This window comes from Chiloscyllium plagiosum, unplaced genomic scaffold (assembly GCF_004010195.1).
Source record: "Chiloscyllium plagiosum isolate BGI_BamShark_2017 unplaced genomic scaffold, ASM401019v2 scaf_495, whole genome shotgun sequence".
Taxonomy (NCBI): Eukaryota; Metazoa; Chordata; class Chondrichthyes; order Orectolobiformes; family Hemiscylliidae; genus Chiloscyllium; species Chiloscyllium plagiosum.
Genome location: NW_025212011.1, coordinates 1 through 14,925, shown reverse-complemented (window position 1 = coordinate 14,925; position 14,925 = coordinate 1). Strand labels below are relative to the sequence as shown.

General features: G+C 41.4%; 1 protein-coding gene and 1 long non-coding RNA gene across 2 annotated transcripts; one reads left to right on the top strand and one right to left on the bottom strand.

Moving 5' to 3' along the window:
* Positions 1–1,780: 1,780 nt before the first annotated feature.
* Positions 1,781–7,732, bottom strand: LOC122547249. The gene is made up of 3 exons (XR_006310937.1): positions 7,639–7,732; positions 5,352–5,469; positions 1,781–1,821 (listed from the first exon to the last, which is right to left on the bottom strand). It is a non-coding gene; the product is annotated as an uncharacterized LOC122547249 (long non-coding RNA).
* Positions 7,733–8,148: 416 nt separating this feature from the next.
* LOC122547248 (WD repeat-containing protein 1-like) lies at positions 8,149–14,531 on the top strand. The gene is made up of 3 exons (XM_043685890.1): positions 8,149–8,380; positions 14,186–14,307; positions 14,394–14,531. The coding sequence occupies exons 1-3, from the start codon at positions 8,365–8,367 to the stop codon at positions 14,514–14,516; spliced, it is 261 nt and encodes an 86-aa protein (XP_043541825.1). The 5' UTR covers positions 8,149–8,364; the 3' UTR covers positions 14,517–14,531.
* The last annotated feature ends 394 nt before the right edge of the window (positions 14,532–14,925 follow it).

The following is a 14,925-nucleotide window of genomic DNA, read 5'->3' as shown; positions in this document are numbered from 1 at the left end:
TCTGCTGGTTTTTAAAGTCTTCCTACTCCTCTGGCTTCCCACTAATCTTCACCTCATTGTATGCTTTTTCTTTTGCTTTTCTGCTGTCCCTAGTTCCTTTGTCAGCCATTCTGACGATTTCCTCGTCCCTCTCTTAGTATGTTTCTCTTTCCTTGGATGAATTTCTTCTGTGCCTCCCAATTATCCCAGAAACTCCTGCCATTGCTCGGCTCCACTTCCAATCCTCAGGTCTTTTTTGGCTAATTTGTATGCCTCTTCCTTGGATCTAAAACTTTTTAAAATTTCCATTGTTAATTATGGTCAGGCCACCGTTCCCATTTTATTTTTATGCCAGACAGAAATAAACAATTGATGCAGTTTTTCCACGAACTATTTAACTGTTTGCCACCGTCTGTCCACAGTCATCCCTTTAAATAATCTTCCCAATTTATCAGAACCAGTTCACACCTCACACCATCATAATTTCTTTTATTTAGATTCAGCATCCTCATTTCAGAATCCAACATAATACTCTCCATCTTAATTCAACATATCATGGCAAAAGTGAGGACTGCAGATGCTGGAAATTAGAGTTGACAGTGTGGTGCTGGAAAAGCACAGCAGTTCAAACAGCATTCAAGGAGCAGGAGAATCGACGTTTCAGGCAAAAGCCCTTCATCAGGAGTGAGGCTGTCAGCTGAGGGAATGGTGAGATAATTGGGATGGGGTGGGGCTGGGGGAAGGTAGCTGAAAGTGAAAGAGGTTGATGGAGGTGGGGGGTGATGGTGATAGGTCAGAGGGGAGGGTGGAGTGGATAGGTGGGAAAGAATATGGACAGGTAGGACAGGTCATGAGGATGATGCCAAGTAGGAAGGTTGGATCTGGGATAAGGTGGGGGGAGGGAGGGAAAATGAGGAAACTGGTGAAATCCACATTGATGCAATGGGGTTAGAGGGTTCCGAGGTGGAAGTTGAGGTGTTCTTCCTCCAGGCGTCGGGTGGTTAGGGAGCGGCGATGGAGGAGACCCAGGACGTGCATGACCTTGGCAGAGTGGGAAGGGGAGTTGAAGTGTTTGGCCACGGAGGCGATGGGGTTGGTTGGTGCGTGTGTCCCGGAGATCTTCTCTGAAACACTCTGCAAGTCGGCGTCCTGTCTCCCCAATGTAGAGGAGACTGCATCGGGAGCAACGGATACAGTAAATGACATGTGCAAGTGCAGGTGAAACTTTGATGGATGTGGAAGGCTCCTTTGGGGCCTTGGACAGAGGTGAGGGGGAAGGTGTGGGTGCAGGTTTTGCAATTTCTGCAGTGGCAGGGGAAGGTGTCAGAGGGGGAAGGTGGGTTGATGGAGGGGGTGTCAACCTGACGAGGGATTCGCGGAGGGAACAGTCTTTAAGGAAAGCGGATAGGGTCAGGAGGGAAATATACCCCTGTTGTGGGGTCCGTTTGTAGGTGGCAGAAATGGCGGATAATGAAGCGATGTATACAGAGGTTCATGGGATGCAAAGTGAGAACTGGGGGGTGGTTCTGTCCTTGTTGCATTTGGAGGAGTGGGGTTCAAGGGCGGAGGTGCGGGAAGTGGATGAGATGCGCTGGAGGGTATCATCAACCACGTGGGAAGGGAAGTTGTGGTCCTTAAAGAAGGAGATCATCTGGTGTGTTCTGTGGTGGAACTGATCCTCCTGAGAGCAGATGTAGCAGAGGTGGAGGAATTGGGAATAAGGGATAGCATTTTTACAGGAGGCAGGGTGGGGGGAGGTGTCGTCCAGGTAACTGTGGGATGTCGATGGTTTGTAGAAGATGTCAATATTGAGTCGGTCACCGTTGATGACTATACCTCCTCCTGCTGATACAAACAGGCTGTTATGATGCTTGCCATGGGTATCATGCTGCTTGTTTTTCAAAGTATGTTTTTCAAAACTTTTTTTGTTAAAATAGCTGTTTCTCATTTCAGTACCCACATTTTAGAAACAAATAGACATAGTCCTTACAACCTGATCTAAAAGCAAATTAGCTTAGGAGAAAGAAGTTCAGAGTTAAATTTGTGGCTTAAAGATTGATGTGAGAGAAATGGGTTTCAATACATGCATCAGACCCAATGGAGTCAGTTTCACCTAAATTGTACTGGGACCAGTTTGTAGGATAAATGAAAACTTAGGGCTGTATAGAGTACTTTAAACTAAATACTGGATTCAGGTGAGGGAAAATTTAGAAAATTAAAGAGAAAGGACAAGACAATGATGCAGATAGCACACTAGGCAATGATCATCAGAATGTGACAGAATACAGACATAGAAGGATACTAGCCAATAGAAGGACAAAACTGGTCCACAGGTTCAAGTTCTAAATTGGGGCAAAGTGAATTTTGATGGAATTAGAGCTTGCAGAGGTTGATTGGAGTAGCTTGTTTGCAGGCAAAGGGACGTCCAGCAAGTGGGAAGCCTTTAGAAGTGTGATAGCAAGTCTTCAAGGTCTATAAAGACAAGGTTGACAGGAATAGGGAATCCTGGATGACAAGAAATATTGAGGCTGTGACCAGAAAAAAGGAGGCATGACTCAGGTACATGCAGGTAGGATCAAGGGAATCCCTGCAGGTAAATAGGGGAAATAGGAGTTTATTGAAAAAGGAAATTAGGAGGGCAAAAAGGGGCCACAAGATAGCCTTGGCTGAGAAGGTTAGGGTGAATCCAAAGCGGTTACTTACGTAAAGGAAAAAGAATAACCAGAGAGAGAGAATAGGACCCCTCAAGGACCAAAGTGGACATGTATGGCATAGATCGACAGGAGATAGATGACATCTTCAATGAATACTTCTCCTCTGTGTTTACTTGGAGAAAGACATGAAGACTTGGGAACTTGGGGGAGTTAGTGATCATATCTTGGGGACAGTCTATATCAAGGAGGAGCTGTTGGATGTATTAGAATGTATGAAGGTGGATAAATCTCCTGGTCCTGACCAGATATATCCAAGAACACTGCAAGAGGTTAGAGAAGAAATTGCGAGGGCCCTGGCTGACATTTTTACGTCATTGTTAGTCATGGGTGAGGCTCATTCAAGAAGGACTGCAAAGAAAAATCTGGACTATAGACTACTAAGCTCAACATCTGTGATAGTTTCTTGAGAAGATTCTGAGATAAGAAAAACGTGCATTTTGAATTCAGGGCTTGATTAGGAATAGTCAGCATGGCGCTGTGAGTTCAAAATTTGCCTCACAAATTTGTTAGAGTTCATTGGTAAAGTGACCAGGAAGATTGATGAGGGCAGAGCAGTAGACACAGTCTATATGGATTTCAGTAAGGGCTTTGATAAGGTTCCACATGGTAGGCTGCTCCGGATGTTTGGGGCAGCTGGCAAATTGGATATACAATTGACTTGATGGGAGGGAGCAGAGGGTAATAATGGAAGGGTGCTTGTCAGACTGTAAGCCTGTAACTTGTGGAGTGCCTCAGGGGTCGGTGCTTGGCCCATTGTTGTATGTTATCTGTATCAATGATTTGGATGAGAATGTACAAGATTACAAATTTGCAGATGGCACTAGAATTGATGGTATTATAAATTGTGAGGAAGATTATCAGAAATTGCAGCAGGACCTTGATCAGCTGCGGAATTGGGCCGAGAAATGACAAATAGAATTAAATATAGGTAAGTGTGAAGTCTTGTATTTTTGAAAGTCAAATCAAGGCGAGAGTTTCATGGTGAACGGTAGGGCTTTAAGGAATGTAGTGGATTAGAGGGACCTTGGAGTTCAGGTGCATGGTTCTTTGAAAGTGGAGTCACAGGTAGACAGGGCATTGAGTATAGAAGTTGGGAAGTTGTGTTGCAGTTGAACAGGACATTGGTGAGGCTGCACTTGAAGTATTGTGTTCAATTTTGGTCACCTTGCGAAAGGAAGGATGTTATTAAACTAGAAAGAGTGTATATGAAATTTACACGGAAGTTGCCTGACTCAACAGTCTGAGCTATAGGCAGAGGTTGGATAAGCTAGGACTTTTTTTATTTAGCATATCGGAGACTGAGGGGGGAATCTTATAGAAGTATATAAGGTCATGAGCGGCTTGGATAGAGTTGACAAATCGAGGACTAGAGTTTAAGGTTAGAGGAGAAAGAAGAAAAGGAAACCTGAAGGGCAACTGTTTTACACAGAGGGTGGTACGCATGTGGAATGAGCTGCCAACAGAAGTGGTTGAGGCAGGTACATTAACACATTTAAAGGCATTTGGACAAATAAATGGTTAGGAAAAGTTTAGAAGGATATGGGCCAAGATGAAGGGAAATGGAGTTATCATGGATGGACATTTTGGACAGGTTTGGGCCATAGGGCCTGTCTCTGTGCTGTAGGACTCTGTGACTATTTGACTCTATGAGTCAGAGTATGGAGAAAAACAAAACTATAGGATCTTTATCTGAGCTCAAAGCATATATAACAAGATAGAAATAAATGGGTATGATATGATAGCCATTAGAAAGACTTGGTTGTTGGCAGACCAAGGTTGCATATTGAATATTCAAAAGTATTTGACATTTCAAAAGGATAGAAACAAAGAAGAAATGTGGGGTAGCTCTGGTAATAATGGATGGGTTCAGCATAGGAGTGAGAAATGATCTTGACTGAAAAAGTTAATATGTAAAATCACTGGATAGAGATAAAAAGTAGCATGGAAAATAAGCTGCTGACAGATTTTGGTTTAATGTAGAACAGATAAAAAATCATGAAATTATGGGACTTTTAATGAAGGCATTGGAACAATATGAGTGATTTTAATCTTAGGTGAATCATATTGGCAAATATAGTTAGGGGTGGCATGGTGGCTCACCAGGATCCCAGGTTCAATTCCAGCCTCAGGCAACTGTCTGTGTGGAGTTTGCATATTCTCCCTGTGTCTAAGCAGGTTTCCTCTGGATGCGCTGGCTTCCTTCCACAATCCAAAGATGTGCAGGTTAGGTGAATTGGCCATGCTAAATTGCCCATAGGGTTAGGTGCATTAGTCAGAGGGAAATGGTTTTGGGTGGCTTACTCTTCGGAGAGCTGAAGGCCTGTTTCCATGCTATATGGAATCTAATTTAGTCCTGAATTCACAATGTGTAATCAGATCAGTTTCTTAGAACAATGTGTTCTGAAACCAACCAGGGAAGAGGCGATTTCAGGCCTGATGTGTAATGGAATAGGATTGATCAATTATCTGAACTATACAGGATCCTTCATTCAAGAGTGGTCATAATGAGAAATTTTCACATTTATTTTAAAGATGTAAAACTTGGGTGTGCAATTTGTCTCTTAAACTTAGAAGACAAAGTTGACAATATATTGACAACACCACCATTAAGTATCATGTATAGTGTCAATCATCTCATTAAAGGTGTGATATACTTACATGGGAAACAGTTTAGACATATTTCCTTCTATTGATTCCTGGCTGGGATGCTGGTCAAGTGGTCTGCTCTGTCTAGATACTGAGGAATTTCTTGAGAGTTGTTTGAGATACATTCTTTCTGGATCATCAAGAATATTCTATCATTATTGTACACAATGGATAGATTAATGGCAGATATAAAGTGAGGTATTCACCAGAGAATTCCCAGTTTCTGACCTGCTCTTGTGGCCAAAATATTTATACAACTGCTCCAATTCAATTTCCAGTCAATAGCAATCTCAAGATGTAGGTGTGGGGGTTCCAGCAATAGTGCTGCTGAATGTCAAGGGGTGTTGATTAGATGCTCTTTTGTTGTAGGTGATCATTGAATAGCAGTTGTGAGGCATGAATATTACTTGCTATTTATTATATTTTTGGAGGATAAAAGATGCATGTCTGACCAGGAACTAGGGGCCACAATTTGAGAATAAAGTCTCTTTCATTTAAGACAAAAAAGGAAAAACACCTTCTTTCATTTTTCTAAATTCTCTGTGGCAGAGACCAGTGGAGGCTGGATCATTGAAGACTGAGTTGGTCAGATTTTTTTTAAACTATGAGAGTCAAGGGATGTGGAGGCAGGCAAGAATTAAGGCCGCCATCAGATCAACTGTGATCTTATTAAATAGTAAAGCAAAATTGAGGGGCTTATTATTTTCATTCATCCCTAGGATTGGAGGATGGAAACCATTGACAGTTTCAGTCAAAACTACATTAATCTGAAGTTGAGTCTGGTGAGCGCAAGAGGAGAAAAGGTCGGTTTCATAAAACAGGTGAACTTGGAGTCGCATAGGAGATGAAAGATAAGGCACAGTGATGAGGGATAAAAACAGAAAATGCTGGAGATACTCAAGCTTGTCTAGCTGCATCTGTGGAGAGAAACAGAGTTTTAAGTTCAAATATGACTCGTCTTCACAGTGATGAGGGATTGGAGGAGTGTCTTCATAAAAGGAAATGCTGCCAGTTGAATTGAGGTGAAAGGTAAAAGTTGAGGCAGCATGATACCATATAGTGAGGCAAGGAAATCTATAAATGTTGTCCCTGATGTTGGGATAAATAGAGAAGGATTTTGAGGAAGCATGTACCTGTTTGTTCTTCATCCACAGGATACTCTTGAAGGAACAGAAGTATTTATTTGTGACAAGGGGAGTATTGTAATACTTGGATATTGACCAACGAAAAGTGGTAGTGAATAACTAGACCAAATGTTTACCAGATCTATACAAGTCTCTGCTCCTGGGAGTTATGTGAGATAGGAGTTGTACTGAGGAACAAAAGGGGTTGAAGACTATTTGGCAAGGTTGATGGCAAAAACAGGACAGCAGGAACTGATGAAAATCACAGGAAATCATAAAGAAATTAGCAATACTTTTGGGGTCAGGAGGTCTATGAATACTTGTCCCATCCTTGCCCACATTCCCAACACACACACACTGCCTAGTCTCAGTATACCACGTTTGGCTTAAGTCAATGGAGTAGAAGCTGCTACCCAACTGACTGTGAGCTCTTGCCATTGGTCCACTTGCCTCATCTCTCCCTCTCTACCCCAGATCTGAATTGAACCTCAGGAAAAGATAACAACAAAAGAAAATTCTTGGCATCCTGGCACCTTTAATGGTCTGAGACTCTCAAATGCATTCACTCAAATACTCCAGCTCATCCACATCTACTTCCAGTCTGTGGAGCAGGAATTGTAGTCGCTTATCTGCAGCTGAACCCCTGATCCCTATTTTTGTAACCTCCAGATTCAAATGGTTTAATACTTTCCTGTCATATCTTTCCCTTCAAAAACCTCTACTGACTGTATCCTAATTTACACCAAATCCCATTTATTCAACGCCTAAAAATCGCCATGGATTTCAATCCAAAGTGCTGGATTTTCAGCGTTTACGTTAAATCGCTTTTTGAGCTTTACTCCTTCCTCTTCTACAGTCTTCTGCGCCATTAGCCCCCGTGAACGCTTCACTTCGGTGTAAACTCCAACTCTCTTTGCCCCTCCTTGCGCGGCCGTGCCTCCAATGATCACCCCTCAAACTCAGGAACGGGCCACGTCACCCTCAACACCCCTCTCGCCTTTAACACATTATAAAATAACCCTAAAACTCGGAGACTGCTGGAGAAACTCAGCAGCATCTGCGGAGAGAGAAACTGAGTGAATGTTTCGAGTCCTGTTTGTGGCTCTTATGTTACAGATTTCCAACATCCGCAGTATTTTTTTTTGGGTTTTACATCCGCTCAAAGAAAAACAAACCTAAAACCTTTCACGAAGCAATTCTGGCCCGAGGTGGCCTGGGTGTGGAGGAGTGGCACTAAACTACTCCTCCTGACTCGAGTCCAAGTTCTGAAGGAGGTCCGCACTTTGCAGAGAAATTCTATTCCATAAAAGGCAAATTGAAGAAACTCTCGGGAGCGGGCTTTGGTATCGTGGGTGGAGAGACAGAGAGAGCACGATTCCTTCCGCATTCTCCCTGAGACCTGCTTTGGGGTGGGGAATGCTGCAGAAAGGGCGCTGCACCCTTTGCAAACCCCATACCCCCCACCGTGCCTGGCCGTGCACGAGCTGCCCGCTTCCCCGCACGCCCCCAATCCCCCCCACCCAGGCGCGCGTGCTGCCGCTGCTCCCGGGGGCGTGGGAAAGCGCGGCCGCGGCTGCAGTGCGCGCTGGCGTCAGGCGATGGAGGAGGCGCTGGTTTGTGCTCGGGCTCAGAGCGGCGGCCGCTTGAGCGGCTTTGACTATATTTGGTCAAAGTGAGGGAGGGAGGGAGCGAGCGTGCGCCTGTTTCCGGGTTGCTGTGCCTCCACCCTGTCTGTGAATCCTGCAGGCAGGCAAGCTACAGATAGAGCCGGAGCTGTGTCCGGACCAGGTTTATATATCTTTGGGGAGGGGAGTTTGGTTGAGTGCCCCTGTGTACACCAGCGCCAGGTCTGTCTGTCTATCTATCCGTCCGTCTGTGTGCGTGCAGCTCAGCGAGCGGAGATGCCTTACGAACTGGGTAAGTGTTTTTGCAGGGCGGGTACGGACCGGCCCCAGGGCTTCCTCTTCCTCCCTGTAACAGTGGCTCTGCTACTCAGAGCCTTGAGGTGGCAGTGAGCGGGGCATTTGGGGCTGACCTCAGCCCGTGTCTCAGGGCTGGGCCTGGGGTTCCCACGGGAGAGAAGTAAACGTGAAGATGGAGCCTCGCTCATTCCCTTTCTCGCCCCACGCCCTCCCTCCCTCTGCCCTTCCTCTCTCCCTCTGCCCTTCCTCTTTTTTTTGTAGAATTTACCTATCTCCTAGATATGTTCAAACTTGATAGTATGTTTCAGTCGCCTGTAGGGTTTCTGCTAATTCTAGAGGAACTAAACGGAAAGGGCGGATCTTTTCGATTGGTCAGCAAATTCAATAAACTGGGATTAGGGAGTTAACAAGTGTCTTTCTCTCTTCCAATTATACATATGTATTGAATCTGTTTGGCAACCTGAAATATATTCGAAAGGCGCATCTCCCGAGAATAGTTGCGTATTTAAGTGAGATATTCAACAGATAATTTGAGATCGCTTCTCATCTGATCGTTTTGCGGATTAAAGTTCATGCAATGGAGCCTGCTACCTTTTTATTATAGACGTGCCTTGCTGAGAAATGTGTTTTTTTTAGTAGAAGTGCACTTGTCCAGTAAAATGTTTCGTCAATCAAATTCAGAAACCATTCATTTGGAGTAAAACTATCCCAGAAAATGTTTCGAACTGTTGAATCATGTTTCCTTTTGCTTAGTGTTAATTTGTACTCATTCCTTCTGTTATTTCTATTTGTGTTTACTGTTCGACTACAAATTAGCATTTCGAATCGTATAGATAACTTGTCACATGCACTAACATGCCCTTTTGCAATTTTAGTCAGGAATGGGAATATTACAGACAGGACTTGCCTTAATTAGATGCCTGTCTAGATATTGTAAATACTTGTCTCAAAGTAAAAAGCAATGTAATGCCTACTTTTTTGGCACACATGCCATCAGTAATAATTTTACTTTGATAATTGATCCATTAATTGTAAAGTTACATTAAACTTTAATCACATCAACCAATTTAATCTCTTCAACCTATTCCACAATTGAGTGAAATTGTGAACAAAACAGAAACTGCTGGAAAAGCTTATCATGTTTGGCAGCTTTTGTGAGGAGAAATTAGAGTTAATATTTCAGATCTGGTGACCCTTTCTGAGAACCAGCTGAAAAAGGGTCACTGGGCCCAAAACGTTCACTCTGATTTCTCTTCACAGATGCTTCCAGACCTGCTGAGCTTTTCCAGCAGCTTCTGCTTTCAATTTACAGCGTCTGCAGTCCTTTTTGATTTTTGAGTGAAATTGTGATTTGTTTCTTTCCTCACTCTTGAACTTGTAACTTGACATTCCCAATGCCACCATCACACTCTGTAGATTCAAGAAGGCAGCCACCAACTCTAACTGGAGAAAGGGAAGCATGTGTTGTCTTAAGAGTAATCCACTTGTTTTTTTTTTAATGTTAATTTAGTTGACAGCAAACTATTTATGTGGATGTTCTACAACTTCAATTCAACTGCATTGCAACTGTAACTGGTTAGGACGTGCTTTTTTTTTCTAATCACATCAAAATGGACTGCATTTACTATGTGTTACTGTCTTCCAAACCGGAATGTTTTATTCTCCGGTATACTGTTGAATATTTGTTCTATAAGTAAATTTTATTGTTAATGTTTGTGCACGTTTAAAGTTGTTTGCTTTTAAAAATAAGAAATTTTAATGTGTATCTGTGTTCACCACTAGCCAAAACCTAGCCAATATAAGAAATGTTCTTTCTAGTTTTGTATCCTTTAACTATTAGTATATCTGTGTAATTTAGACATTTAATAGTCTCTGATTTTTCAAGTTTAAATCCCTACTGAAATAAGTTTGATCATTCAATTCTCACATTTCCTTATACTTTGCTTTCAAATTCAGTAACTAGTCTACAAGTGTATGAATGGAAACTAATCTGTAATATCCCAACAGGAACACAGTCTCAGCTTAAAGCTCATTGGATGCATAAGATCCCGGAGATTCATTTTTAAGAGAAATTTTAAGAACAATTTCTGCAAAGGGGATCTAACTAACAATAATACTGCATTTGTGCTCAAATGCTACAAACCATCCACATTATGTAACTGCTACAGTTACAGTGCTATCCTTGCAGTACACAAATCATATTTGCTCTCAATACTTTACAAATGATTGGAACTGTGGGCTGACAAATCCATGGCTCCAGATGGTTTTTGTTTTGGGTCTTGTAAAAAGTAGCCAGTGAGATAGTTGATTATTGGTATTAATTTTCCAAAATTTCCAAGATTCATTGATGGTTACCTGAAGTTGGAAAGTAGCAAATGTGACACCTTTATTCAAAAAGGAGGGGGACAGAAAGCAGGAATCTACAGGCTGGTTAGTTTAACTTCTGTTATGGTGAATATAAACTCTAATAAAGAGTTTATAGCAGTGCTGTTGGAAAAGTAGGCAGAGTAATAATGTTCAACCAATTCATTGCAGATGTTTGAGGTAACCACTTGTTCTGTGGACAAAACAGAACTACTGGATATGTTGAACGTAGGTTTCCAGAATGATGTGACACCTTGTCAAATGCAAAGGTTCTTGTGGGAAGTAAAAGTTAATGGTATATATGATAGATATGCTGGCAAATGGAAAACAGAAGGCATAATTGGGTCATTTCTAAATAGCAAGATGTAACGATTTCTGTGCTACAGGGATCAGTGATGAGGCTTAAGCTTTTTGTAATTTGTAGAAATGATTTGGATGAAAGGATTGGAGGTATGGTTCCTGAATTTGCTGATGACACAATATGTTTCAGTAGGAAGAATGAAAAAGAAAAATTATCTAATGGAGAGATTCCAAAGCTCTGATGGAAAATGATCTGGGTGACCTCATGCATGTATTGCAGAGGATTGATATGCTGGTACAGTGAGTAGTTAGGAAAGCTAATAGAATTTTATTGTTGCCATTAGAAATTGATACAGATATATGGAGGCTGTGTTTCAGGTACATGGTAATAGGCCACATCATGAGCATTGTGTACATTATTGATGGAAGTATGTAATTGCATTAGAAACAGTTAAGAGGTACATGGAAAGGTGAGTCAGGCTAGGCTTGTCTCTCCTGGAACTTTAGAGTAAGAGATGACTCAGTTGAAAGGTCTTGAGACTTGTCAGGGTGCATGTGCAAAGGAGCTTTCCCTGTGTGGACGAATCTAGAAAAATCTTTTGAAAAACAAGGGTTGTCTTTTCTCTCGTTAAAACTTTGGAACACTGCTTCCACTGCCTTTTTGAGGGAGAGTCTTTAAATATTTTGAAAGCAGAGGTAGATTTATGATAAGGGGATGAAAATTTATTGGGTGAGTAGGAATCAGATCCACCATGATCTCACTACATGACGTGGGCACAAGAATTGACAGTATGGGTTCAATTTCCACGCTAGCTGAGGTTACCATGAAGCGCTCTCCTTCTCAGCTTCTCCCTTTGCTTGAGTGTTATAACCATCATCAGTTTTCACTGAGAGCAGCCCCAAGAGCTAGTAGGACTATGGCAACTTTATCTTTAGTCATCTTGCATTATTCTGCTTTTAATGGGATAATAACCAAACTTCCATCACGTGTTTTGAAAATTGCAAACTTCCCTTCAACAATAAAGCCAATTTTGGAAGTATGTACACATTTAACCATCAGAGGCCTTTCCACTTTACGTGGATTGATGTTGCAAATATGTTACGTGAATATTTTCGGTTTTACTTCTTAAAAAGACTTGAGTATATGGTATCCTATATGATTTAAGAATGTCCCAAAGTGCTTTATAACCAATTACATGAATTTGAAGTAAATTCACTAATATAGTAAGTGAGGCCACTAATTTGAACACAGGACCTCAAACATAGTGACAGATACATAGAAAATAGGAGCAAGAGTAGGCCATTTGACCCTTGGAGCCTGCTCTGGTATTCAATATGATTATGGCTGATCATCCAATTCAGTGCACTGTTGCTGCTTTTACCCCATACCATTTGATCCTTATGGTCCTAAGAACTATATCTAGCTCCTTCTTCAAAGGGTGGAAGAAATGATCACATCGTCTGCATTTAGCATGATGCTATGTGATCTTTAACATTCATCTAAAAAGGCAGGTGGCACCTCAGTTCAACATCTCTGAAAGATATTAACTTTGACACTGTAGCATACTCTTCTAGGCTGAAATGTCTGTGTAGCTTAAATGCTCAGGTTTTTGGAACAGACCCTGATCCCACAAACTTTTCAGTGAAGAAATGCAAGTACTATCACTGAACCACAGCTGATCAGCCACTAGAGGAAAATGAGGTTGCGTAACTTGAACACTCAAGTTCAAAGTGGAATTGGGAGGCATGGCTTGTATATAGATAGTGACTTATATCAGTTACAGTGCTTGGTGCACAATGCATGAATTTTTCATGAAGCCAGAGAGCGGTTATTATCTAGAATTTCTTAAATTGCTGTTAGATTAGTTCCCTTTTTTGTGATGTTGGCTGGAAGGTGAAAATTGCCAAAGACATCAGGCAAACAGCCACCTTCAAGTAGATTTTTAAGAAGCACATGGGACTTTTTGTCTGGAGGATGCTACGTGTGACCACATACCCATATGGTTATTTAATGTATGGTAATGAGATCAAGCCCAAATGTTTGGAGACTGAGAAGATTGTCATATCAGCCACACTGATGCAGATCAACAGTTTTTCCAGAAATTAATGCTGTTCTCGTATAATAAGGCTGAACACACAGGATAAAATACTTCCCTGTTTATATAGGTGAATAGGTTGATTACTTATGATTTTTCTTCTCACCCAAACTTAGTCATAAAGATGTACAGCATGGAAACAGATCCTTCAGTCCAACACGTCCGTGCCAACCACATATCCTAAATTAATCGTCCCATTTGCCTGCACTTGGCCCATATCCCTCTTAAACCCTTCCTACTCATGTACCCAAACGATGCCTTTTAAATGTTGTAATTGTACCAGCTCATTCCATACATGCACCACCCTCTGCATGAAAACGTTGCTCCTTAGGTCCCTTTTATATCTTTTCTCCCTCTAGTTCTGGACTTCCCCCAACCCAGAGGAAAAAACCTTGTCTATTTACCCTGTCCATGCCCCTCATGATTTTATAAACCTCTATAAGGTCACCCCTCAGCCTCCCTATAGCTCAAACCTTCCAACTCTGGCAACATCCTTGTAAATCTTTCCGAAACCCTACCAAGTTTTACAATATCCTTTCTATAGGAGGGAAACCAGAATTGCACACAGTATTTCAAAAGCAGCCTAACCAGTATCCTGTACAACAGCAATATGACCTCCCAACTGCGATACTCGATGCTCTGTCCAATTAAGGAAAGTATACTTAACGCCACCTTCACTATCCTAACTACGTGTAACTCTACTTTCAAGGAACTATGAACCTGCATTCCAAGGTCTCTTTGTTCAGCAGCACTCCCCAAGACCTTACCATTAGGTGTATAAGACCTGGCCTGATTTACCTTACCAAAATGCAGCACCTCACGTTTATCTAATTCTAACAAGCATTTTCTTTTTTTCAGTTTGAAGACTGTAACATCTTGGGGAATAAATGGAGAACATTATTTCCCAATATTTCCGTCTGCCAAATGTTTTGTATTAAAATTGAGATTCTAATCTTAGCATTTCAGGTACAGTAAAGGACAGTCTTGCATGAATTTTAAAGTATTGCATCTGTCTCAGTCCTTTTCTTCTTTCTCAACAGCCAAAGTGTTTGCTTGTCTTCCTCAAATGGAAAGAGGTGTTTCAAAGGTCCTTGGAGGTGATCCGAAAGGAATCAACTTTCTTTATACCAACAACAAAAGCGTCGTCATAAGGAACATTGATGTAATCGTTTTTTCCTTGTTTAATTTTCAGATATTTGCATATCTTTAAAAATTCAGAATGTCTTAAATGTTTTTGTCTTGTTTCAGCATCCAGAAATTGCTGATATTTACACTGAGCATGCTCATCAAGTTCAGGTTGCCCAGTATGCACCTAGTGGGTATTACATTGCCTCAGGAGGTATGTCAGTTGGACTACATTCAAAACTGTGATTGTATTAACCATTGTGTGCTGCATGCAAGGATTTCTTTCAGGCATGGTATTTGGAAAGTTTACCATTTCTGTAGACGTTCAGTCCATTTGTAGAAATTATGGCATTTTTAATGTTGAAGCTAGCCACAGTGATTCTTTGAGCAAAAAGAACATTTCATAATTAACCAAAATAATTTTGAGATACAATTAACATCCCATTTTTCCTTGATTCCGCATGATAGATATCTGTTAACCATTGTTTGAAATAGGTTGGTATGTTTGTAGTTACTGTCTCACTCTTTCTTTTGTGTGGAGTAATGTATTGCAGAGAAACAAAGGTCTGACAACATTTATATAATAATTGTATAATTTAATTTTTGAATAAATTGTTTGTAGTATAGAGGTTTTGTTTTCTGAAGTGAATTTTTG